General features: G+C 50.0%; 1 protein-coding gene across 2 annotated transcripts; it reads left to right on the top strand.

The window, feature by feature from the left end:
* Positions 1–211: 211 nt before the first annotated feature.
* On the top strand, positions 212–7,759 carry LOC142416720 (P2X purinoceptor 4-like). Of its 2 annotated transcripts, XM_075516634.1 has the most exons (12): positions 214–718; positions 1,445–1,592; positions 2,624–2,695; positions 2,790–2,862; positions 3,349–3,445; positions 3,629–3,709; positions 3,813–3,954; positions 4,295–4,431; positions 5,899–5,992; positions 6,079–6,144; positions 6,235–6,330; positions 7,050–7,759. In XM_075516634.1, exons 1-12 carry the CDS (start codon positions 588–590, stop codon positions 7,080–7,082), a joined length of 1,170 nt encoding a protein of 389 aa, XP_075372749.1. In that variant the 5' UTR covers positions 214–587; the 3' UTR covers positions 7,083–7,759. The 2 variants fall into 2 exon arrangements, with proteins under 2 accessions (XP_075372751.1, XP_075372749.1); XM_075516636.1 differs by lacking the exons at positions 6,079–6,144; positions 6,235–6,330; positions 7,050–7,759 and adding an exon at positions 5,304–5,389 and having other exon boundaries at positions 212–718; positions 5,899–5,928.
* The last annotated feature ends 2,497 nt before the right edge of the window (positions 7,760–10,256 follow it).

Genomic DNA, 10,256 nt, shown 5'->3' with positions numbered 1-10,256 from the left:
CCAGACTCAGCATAGGGCTGACAGCAGCAGACTTCCAGGTAACGGCTGACTCATGTCTGGCCAATATGGAGGTGAAAAACTCCCCATAAACTTGCTAACAATGAGCAGCATGGGAAAAAAAGTCCCAGATTTAGCAACTAGGGTGAGAGCATCCTCCTCAGGATGACCCACCACCTGCACTTCCCAACCCCGTATCCACGCAACAGCAGAGCTACAGCAGCGGGAGGCCTCAGGGCAGAGCCTTGCCCTGGCTGCCGAGCCCCGGGCTTTCCCGGGCAGCCCCAAAGGGGTCAGGGCGGTGGCGAACCGCTTTTCCCTGCCGAAAACAGCCAGGGGAAAGGCTGCGACGCCTCCGGGCAGCCGCCGCCTCCTCCTCCTCCTCCTCGGCCGCGGGCAGGGCCGGCGGCTGGCAGGCAGCCCGCAGCTGGCGGGGAGGCGGGCCGGCAATCAAGGGCCCGAGCCGGTACAAGCCCCGGGGCTGCGGGAGCGCTCTCCGGGCTGCTCGGGGCGCTGTGGCTCCGCGGGGCTGCGGCAGCCGCTGCCCGGCGTGTGGGGGCTCCCGCCCGCCCTTCCAGGCCCCCGCCGCCATGGCGTCGTGCGGGGCTTTCCACAGCTTCCTCTTCGAGTACGACACCCCCCGTATCGTGCTGATCCGGAGCCGCAAAGTGGGGCTCATCAACCGCGGGGTGCAGCTCGCCATCCTCGCCTACGTGATCGGGTGAGCGGACGGGTGGGTGAGCAGGCGGGTGGGCCCCGCCGCCGGCCTGCGTCCCCTCCCCGCTGGGCAGCGCAGCCGCAGCTGTAGGCGAGGGGCGTCTCGGGGCGGCTGCCGTGAGGGAGGAAGGGCAGCTCCTCGCTGGGAGCTCCCGGGGGCGTTGGGCTGAGGGGCGGGAGCCGGCCGCCTCCCTCAGGGCGAGGCGGGGAGGCAGCTCCCGGCTGCCGGGGCCCCCTTTTCTGTCAGGGATGCGCGGGCTCGGCTGGGCTGGGGAGGCGGGAAGCGTCCGCCGCGGGGCTGAGGGGAGGCTGGAGCTCGCCCGCGGCAGCCGTCGTGGGTGCGAACACCGAGAGGTGACAGGCAGGTGGTGGGACAGCTTAACAGGGCGGCCTTAACTGGGACTGTAGGGCTGCTTAGAGGCAGCTGCAGACAGGACAGGACCCCTCAGAAGCAGAGACCGTCCCGGAGGGTGATGGTCATTCACCCGGCAGGAGCGTGCATAAAAGCAATAATTACAGCCTGCCAAACCACTCTGGGGAAAAAAAAAAAGAAAAAACCCAGAAGGAAGATTGCTAGTCCTGTGACCCTTTTGTAGGGAAACGCTATGAAGCTATGTGGACTGGCCCTTTCAGGTGACACGCAAAAAAAGGAGAAATTCTCACTGCTTGTGCTGGCTTATGGTGTTTATCTGTTTTTTGTTGTTTCTTTCTTGCAAACCTTCTCTTGCAGCTGGGTCTTTTTGTGGCAGAAGGGCTACCAGGAAACAGACTCTGTGGTCAGTTCTGTAACCACAAAGGTGAAAGGAGTAACGCTGACAAACACGTCCACCTTGGGACCCAAGATCTGGGATGTAGCTGACTATGTCATCCCTCCTCAGGTATCAATCACTTTCACATGCAGAGGAAGGGTTTTCTAACAAACAGCTGCTGCTCTGCCAAAGTCCACTGAGATCTGGAGCAGCTTCATTTCCAGTGTGGCCTTGATACAAGAGAATGAAGCAGCGTTGGTTTGTTGCAGATCATGCTGAGCACCTGCACCACTAGCCCTGGGGAAGCTTGTTTCAAGAAAAGTGTGTCTGTGTGTGTACATATATAGGAAGGAGAATTTGGCAGGCTTCAGGAAAAAGTTGCAACAATAACCACGTGTCCTCTTCCTTACTGCTTTCTAAAGCAAACAACTCAAAGTTAATTTGTTGGGAGGAACCCTGGGAATAGCCTGCAAGTCACTTGATCCGGAACTGAACAGGAGATATTGCTGTAGTTACTGATTGACTGTGTCTGTGGGAATCTGTGCTGTGTGGGCAATATGTGGTGGCCTTCGGGGTTGGCAGGCACGGTGAAGCTGCTGGTTGTGGGTCACTCTGTCCGTGTGAGATGTGGTGCAGAAAAAAGTGACAGATTTAGCCAGATTTTGGCTGAGTGATCATATTTGCATATCAGTGGAGCAGAAGCAAACAACAGATCCTGAATCGTACAGATCTGAAAACAGTGGAAGTGGTGCTCCCTGGAGAAACCAGGACTGGTCAAATTTCTGATAGATATATTGGGGGGAAAAAAAAAAAAAAGAGTGGGAGTTGTGCTCAGACTTGCAGCTGGAGCTTTATTTCTGCTCCTGCCTTGTGACTCCCCTGAGGAGCAATCTCTGTTTTCATAATGTGAATGAGGAAATTTGGGCCAAGTGGGAGGACAGAAAGGGTTGCTAGTCCCACAGTCCTTCCTCTGCCTAAAGGCAGCAGCATCAGGCGATACATGTGGGAATCTGCTCCTTTAGTGCTACACCAGCATTGTCCAAAGCAAGTCCCCTCTGTGGGGCCACCTGGGCTCTGTCAACAAAGACATTTGAGGCAGTGCCTTGGATATTCTTTGCAGACTGTCACTCTTAAATTTCCTTCTTGTTTTGCATGTTCAGGAGGAGAACACTGTGTTTGTCATGACCAATGTGATACTCACACTGAACCAGCACCAAGGCCACTGCCCAGAGGTAGGTACAGGATCTGCTTTAATACTGCCTTGTATGGGTGGGAGTGCGGGGGAGAGAGTTCATAGAGTTTAGTGTAATTACTGTTCCTCTCCAGCTTCCAGATGATGAAACAGAGTGTAAGGTGAGGAACGACTGTGTTCCAGGATATGTCAGCACCCACAGCAATGGTAAGAAGCCTGCTGCAAGGGCTCCTTTCAGTCTGTGTTGTGATACCTCTATGCTGTGCCTTCCCTCCTGTGAAGAAGCAGCATTTCACTTCAGTCTCCTTGTTCTCATTCTCTCACACCTAAGAGAACTGAAAGGGAAGCTCTGATTTTTCTTCTGGGGGAAAGCAGATGGGCTTAGACTGTGTTGGGTGGATGCTGGATAGATGTGTGCTTTGGCGAGTTGGCAAACAGTATGAGGGCTTTTTCAAGACGTTGAGTCCATGAAGCAGTATTGCACGTAGATGAGGATTTGACTCAGAAAAAGGACCTGATGCTTCTTTCTCTGAAATTGCACTACAAATTGCAGTGGAAGATAATGGGGGTCTTGGTACTGACACTTCACCTCTGAGCAGATTGCTTTCACCTTATGGAGTGAGGAGGTATCACAGGGCAAATACTGCGTCTGTATTTTTGTTTGGTAGTACCTCCATTCACGTGTCTTTCCAGGCATCCAAACTGGGGAGTGTGTACTGTACAACAACAGCATCAAGACCTGTGAAGTCTTTGCATGGTGCCCTGTGGAGGATGACTATCACATACCCAAGTGAGTGCCTTGTCTTCCTACTCTGCAGTGGCCCTCCTGAGAGCAGGCTAGTGGTATGCAGCCTGTGTTTCTCCCTATGGGATACTACTGGGAAGAGCTGAAGAGGTGATCACCAAGCACCCTGCAGAGTCCTGTTTGTGAAAATGTAAGTGAAACTAATTTACTTTTCCTATTGTTTTGTAGGCCAGCGTTCCTGCAAGAAGCTGAGAACTTCACCATTCTGGTGAAGAACAACATTTGGTACCCCAAGTTCAACTTCAGCAAGTAAATAGTGTGTGGGGCATTGTGCTGTCTGGTCTCTTGGACAGTAAAGGGGAGCTGGAGGAGTGGAAGAAGATGCAACAGATCTCTCTCTGTTCCCCTGTAGGCGAAACATCCTCTCCACTATCAACTCCACCTACCTCAAGAACTGCATCTATGACTCCCAGACAGATCCCTTCTGCCCTATCTTTCGTTTAGGGAAAATAGTTGAAGCTGCAGGGCAGAACTTCCAGGAAATGGCTGTGGAGGTATTTGGCCGACCCTTGTCTTGGGCCTCAGCTGTATAGAAGAGGAGCAGTAGGTGGTTGTCCCCCTCTGCCTCATGGCATGAGCCACAGGATGCAGAGTAGCTGCAGAATGGAGAGCTGCTCTGGCTGGAGGGACTGGAGTCAATTCTACTTAACAAATATTTGGCCTTGGCTTGTTTGGGTGGGCTTATGTGCAAGGTCCTTCTGTAGCAGCGGGAAAGCGTGTTTGACTGGGATTGGGACAAGGGCCAGTAAATCAGGGTCCTGGTCAGCAGAGAGCCTAGTGCTGGGCTGGCTGGCCACTTGGACTGCTCACCTTCTCCTCTCCTCCACTTGGCAGGGTGGAGTGATGGCACTGCAGATCAACTGGGACTGTAACCTTGACAGAGCTGCTTCCCACTGTGTGCCAAAGTACTCCTTCCGGCGCCTCGACAACAAGGACACTGCCCACACCGTCTCACCTGGCTACAACTTCAGGTAATGTGGCTATAGAGGGCACCTGGTGTCCCTGTGGTTCAGTCTGCCACTGGCACAGTGTTACAGGCTGCCTGCACTCCTCTGGCAATTGCGGGTAGTCCTTGGACTTTCAATGGTGCTGTAAAACTTGGAGTTTCTCTGATGCTGTAAAACATAGAGCATGTTGGATCCTCACTGAGTGCAAACCACAGCGGAGGGGGAAGGTCAGTGAAGCTCCACTGATTGCATCACTGTCTGAGTCATATTTGCATCAGCATTTGGGTGACCATTTGGGCCACCATTTGGGCCAGCCTCCCATGGCATGGCAATGTGAGAACTGACTGTTTCAGGGTGTGCTGATAGGGCAGTATTTGAAGGGGCTGGGATGTGGGGGTGGGAGACTGAAGCACCTCCTTTGTTGTGCATGAGGGAAAAACTAACCTCTAGAAAGTAGCTCTGTCAGTTGAAGACCATATCTGCACCAGGAGTATCCTTCTGGCATACACCACCACATACACATTCTGGCCAGTATGGATAGGTCCAGCACCTCCAGTAAAAGCACCAGTGCAGAGCCGGGTAGCTGGTTGCATCCAGACTCAGAGCTATAATAATATGGATTGGCCACCTTGCCAGGATCCTTGCAACAGTCCTGCTCATGAGGAAACGTGGCTCAGGGCTATGCTTGTTTCTAGAATCACAAACTCTCACTTAGCACAGGGGATCTCTTTTGGTGGAACTTGAATGAATTCACTAAGAAGCTGCTGTCAGGCAGACAGCACAAGCGTGTGTTTGGGAGGTGCCAGGCCAGCAGGTATTGGGGTGTCAGGCAAGACCAGCTAGAGGATATTGCAGCCCAGCTGGTGCGGGTTCTGAAGTGCTCTTGCTAATTCCAGACCGTGGTGCAGCCTCTTACCAATCCTTCCTCTTCTCTTCCACCCTCTTCTCTGCTTCCTCCTGGCTTAGTCAACCATGTGGCGGAGTAAGTCTGATGTCACTTATTTGTTCTCATCCCTTTTCCCTATCATTTGCCTGCGAGTCACATTGTGCGGGACAAGGAACCGCCTTTGTGTGCCAGGCTGAGCTGTGCTGCCTCCCTCGCTGCCTGCTCCCGGCCCTGCCCTCTCGTGGCTGCCTGCACTCCTGCAGCCTCCTGCTTGCCTCTGTCTGAGGGGGCTGATTCTCATGTGTTGTTGAATTTCTTCCTGTCTGTTCTTCTGCTCCCCTACTAAAGCTAACTTTCTCCCCTTCCTATGTTTTGCAAGTTTCCTGATTTGGCTTGTGCTCGCTGCCGTCTTAAATTTGCCTGTTCTGGGCTTTTCTCCTATATGTGCTTGTCTGCATGAAATCTCCCTCCATCATTTGGGGCTTGTCTCTGGAAGTACCAATGTTCAGCCCATCCTCTTGGGTTGGGGGACACACCTGGATGTTGCATGATCACATAAGCAACCTCAAAATTTCCAGCTAAGCTCTGACCTATCTTTTTTCCAGGTTTGCAAAATACTACAAGGATAGTAATGGCACTGAATCACGGACGCTTGTCAAAGCTTATGGCATCCGCTTTGATATCATAGTGTTTGGAAAGGTAGGGTGACTTAATTCCTGGAGGTCTTGCAGTGAGAGCTTTCAGAGATGCTGAAAAACATACTCACCTTTGTAACTGTCTTCTAGGCAGGAAAATTTGATGTAATTCCTACAATGATTAACATCGGCTCTGGCTTAGCACTGTTTGGCGTGGTAAGTGATGCTGTCTGCACTTGGACTCAATTCTGGATTAGTGCCTCAGTTCTGAGGATCATTGTCTTAAACGCTTTCAATCTCCACTAGGCAACAGTGCTGTGTGACATTGTTGTTCTGTATTGCATGAAGAAGAAATACTACTATCGGGAGAAGAAATACAAATATGTGGAGGATTATGAACTGGTAAGCATCAGTGAAGGCAGAGTGAAGTCAAAGTTGCTTCCTCTTCTGACTCTGGAGAGATTCTGAAACAGGATTTAGGAAGTCCACATCAAACAGGGATTTTGAACCACAGCTCTGAGGAAACTTTGTCTTCCTCGGAGAAGCTCATTTTTACCTCAAAGCTGTTGCAGGGAGGAGCACTAGAAACAAATATTGTCATGTTTCCTGGGCAACCACTCTTAGAGAGGGAAATGTATGTTCAAGAACTTGTCATGCTCCCACTGCACCTCTTTTTTGGGTTGCAGTCCTTGGCAGTTGCCTTCTGAGAGCTGTAGACAACAGGTCTGTCCCCATCAAATCCTTCCTTCTTGGCTTTTGGGGGTTCCTGCTGCTGTGAACAAACCCATGCAATGGGTTGGTATTTTCTGAGAGCAGTATGCTGACAGCCACAGCTACGCCTCCCTTCAGGATCCACATGATCCGTTTGGACAGTAGGAGAATTTAGTGGGGTAGTGGGGTTGCTTGACTGGTGCTGAGGGTAGAGCTCAGCCCTGCAGCCCTGTGCTTGGTGGGAAGTGTTGCTGCAGAGGGTGGATTTCTGAATCGAAAGACCTTATGGCACTGGAAATGTAAAGTCTGAGTAGTGGAGAGTAGCTTGCCTGCACAGAGGGTTTTATGTGAGAGGAATGAGGAGAAAGAAGAGTTTTCTGGCAGAGAACTGTAACCTCTGGTCCTTGCAGGGAGGCAGCGAGACATACGGAACAAACTCCTGACCTCCTGCTGCTACAGCACCAGCTGCTGCTGTGAACTGCTGCTGTGAACGTTACTCTGACCCTGCCATGAGACCCACCCCCTCTTCATTGGAAGGAAGGGGGGAACAAACCTGAGAAAGGGACCATCTTGACTACTCTTCACTACTTTTGCTGGCTGGAGCCAACCCCAGAGAGAAGAACTGGGTCTGCTCCTTGTTTGCTGTCTTTCCAGGTTAATTGCACTAAGCACACAGGGACAACTGTGCTTTTATGCAAGCCTCTGCACTGGGTAAGCCTGGGTCAGGGATTGCTCTGACATTGTTATTTTGACAGTCCTCCTTTCCCGGAGCTCACCAGGAGCAGAGAGCAAAGGGTAACAGGCACAGATTCTCCCTTATAGTGAATGTGGCCCCTGCCAGGTGTTGCCTAACCTTAGGAGAGCAGCTCCTTGCTGTTGTCAAATCACTTTTCCTTGCCCTGACGGACTGTGATGCTTAGCAGAGCCTGCACCTACTATTTAATTGTGCCTCCAAGGTCCAGTGGCCACAGGCTGAGCCAAAACAGTGTCTGGTTCCATTGTGCTATGGTGAATGGCTTACTAGTTACAGAAATTTTTTTTCTGTTTTGTCTAATTTTTATGGTACTACTTCAAAATTTACTTTCTTTTTAATAAAATATTACTTTCTCTCTCAGCCCTCTTGGAGTCCTGCAAGCTGGGTTTTGCTTGTTTATTTTTCCCCAGGGCTTGTGAAGGTTAGGGTCAGTGAACTGTCTTCATTTTACACAGATAACAACTGTTACTGGAGAGCTATCAAAGCCAGTGCTGCTGTCTGCTTCGCCTCTTGATTCTCTCAGCAAGAGTGCTGCTTCCAACTACAGCTTCTGCTCCACCTTGGTTCTCCTAACACCTTGTCTGTCTCTGTTGCATTAAAACCCTATCCAAGGGAAAAGAGTTGAAAGTTAGAGGCCAGGGTGGGTTAGCCTAGCATGGCCTTAGCCAAATGCTAGTACCAACTGGTCAGAACAGATCTATTATTCCCTGGCTTCCTCCCATGCTTTTTACCACCACCCCCAGACCCTGTACCTGGGCTTCTGCATTTAATGGGTTTACACACTTTGATTTAAATGAATTTGTTGGCTTTTATCTTCACGTGGCCTTGAGCATCTCTAGTGATCACACTAGCATGCAAGGTACAGCTCTTCCCTTTCTCTGAACCTTTTCTAGTGTTACAGAGCCCTGAGACCTATTCCATACCTCCAGCATCCTGGCTGGAGCTTTGCTGCCTTTTTCCAGCAGCACAGTGGGTTTCCTACAGCATTATTGTTTTGTTTTATTCTTTATTTGCCTGCTGCTGAGCACTCAGCTGCGTGTTGCAACTCAAACGGTGCCTTTCCAAGAGTCAGCGCTCTAGTCTGTGCATGTGAATGGAATGGCTCAAGTTGGATTAGGCAGTGACTAGAGGCACTGTGGTCTCATCCTAGCCCACGATCCCCACTAATGGTAGAGCACCAGCTGTCACTAACACAGGAAGGTGCTTTCAGGCTCCCCTTCCAACAAGCAAATTCTCGTAGCTTGATAAAGACCAGTCAAACAGGATAATGGTTCCACTTGATCAACTAACTCTGGGTTTGGTTGCATGTCATTTATTTCAACTGGTACAGAGAAGCTTGAACAGCTGTGTGGAAAAACACTTAGTTGTTGGGGTTTTTTTTTTCTTAGGTAATATAATTTAAAAGTGGTAAATACACAGTATTTAAACTTGATACACCTGATAAAGTTAAATGCATAATAAAGGGGTAGGAATGAAACACAAGCCTCGGTCATTAAACAAACAGTATAAAAATCAGCAATAGTTCAGGACCTTAGAAAAGAAACAGATCAATTGCCTGATAGGTAAGAGGGGACCACCAAGAAAAACTACTCAAGACAAGAGGCCTGGTTTCCCCTTAGCACTTGCCTGTGTGCTTTCAGAGCCAAAAAGGCTTAGTACCCAGCATTAAGCCTACAGTCAGCACTGGGCTTGCTTGAAAGGAAGGGAGTTGGGGAAATCAAGCTATAGCCCAGTTCCAAGGCACAAGCAAAATGTTTACTTCACTATAAGAAAAAAGCCAGCTTTACTACTAAGGAACAGCAGCTAGGGAACTGAGCAGATTTATATATACAGTACAGCTTCTCTAACAGGTCATGCATTTAGATAGATCTTCCTCACACAGCCATGCTTTATGCTTTCAACAGAACTAATCAACAAGAAAAAAATCTACATCGAGTTTTTTTCAGAAATGTGCATTTGGCTACAGCCCTACCAGAGCTGGCACTCATTTTGGAGAGCACCTTCGGGAAGTGCTGAGCTTTAGGATGCTTACGAACCAAGTCCATGCTAGCTGTAAGACGCTGAGCTATGGTAATATCTGAGGCCCAGTAACTCTGTGGCTGGGCATCGAGGAACTGGTACACCTTATTCTGTTTAGAAGCTGTGTTGCATCTGGCAAGCCTGTTTGGTAAATGTAAACTGTCTCGCTAGGCACCTGACAAATCACACACTGCAGATACGCAGCACAGAGCATCTCTACAACTCACCTTTAACAAAACACACCACGCACATTACTATGCACCAGCTATAAATAATCAGATCCCCTTTTTTTTTTTTTCTTTTTTGGCAGAACAAGTCCATTTACAAGGTTAGAGAACCAAGCTGCCCACTTGCACGCATTTCTGCAATGACAAGTCCTGTTTAGGAAAGGGGGAGCAGGCTGCTGTAGTAGTCCTGGCACCCGAGTTACCTGCTTGGTTTTCCCATAGCTGAAGCCACAGGGCTTTGGCATAGCCTCAGACTAAAATGGGAGGAAAACAGTGCGTGTCTTATGGCTCCAAACTCCACAGTACTGCTCCTAAACCACGAACCATCATCACTGGCTTTGGAGAGACACCAGCAACACAATGTTTCAGTATTGTTGCAATAAATTGCAATTTAGGGGGAGCATTGCTTCAAGTGATCAAAAGATGTAAGGGACAGTTTGTGTAGGCACCTGCGCACTTGCTAATGCTACACCAGCTTTAACAAAGACACATCCTAACCAGGAATTACCAGGCCAGGTCCAACTGCAGCAGGGCCAAGGACCCCAGTGCTCTGCTGCTTGCAGTGCCCAAGATCAAGGAAGACAAGGGGACAGTCACTTCGTAAAGGCCAGGCACCC

The sequence above is a fragment of the Mycteria americana genome, chromosome 13 (assembly GCF_035582795.1).
Source record: "Mycteria americana isolate JAX WOST 10 ecotype Jacksonville Zoo and Gardens chromosome 13, USCA_MyAme_1.0, whole genome shotgun sequence".
NCBI classification, from domain to species: Eukaryota; Metazoa; Chordata; class Aves; order Ciconiiformes; family Ciconiidae; genus Mycteria; species Mycteria americana.
Note: the sequence above shows the minus strand (reverse complement) of the source record. Positions and strands in the feature narration are given on the sequence as shown.

Coding starts and splice junctions, on each gene's coding strand:
- LOC142416720 (XM_075516634.1), top strand. CDS start 588: ATGGCGTCGTGCGGGGCTTTCCACAGCTTCCTCTTCGAGTACGACACC. Junction 3,955..4,294: donor TCCAGGAAATGGCTGTGGAG/GTATTTGGCCGA, acceptor TCCACTTGGCAG/GGTGGAGTGATGGCACTGCA. Junction 6,331..7,049: donor ATGTGGAGGATTATGAACTG/GTAAGCATCAGT, acceptor TGGTCCTTGCAG/GGAGGCAGCGAGACATACGG.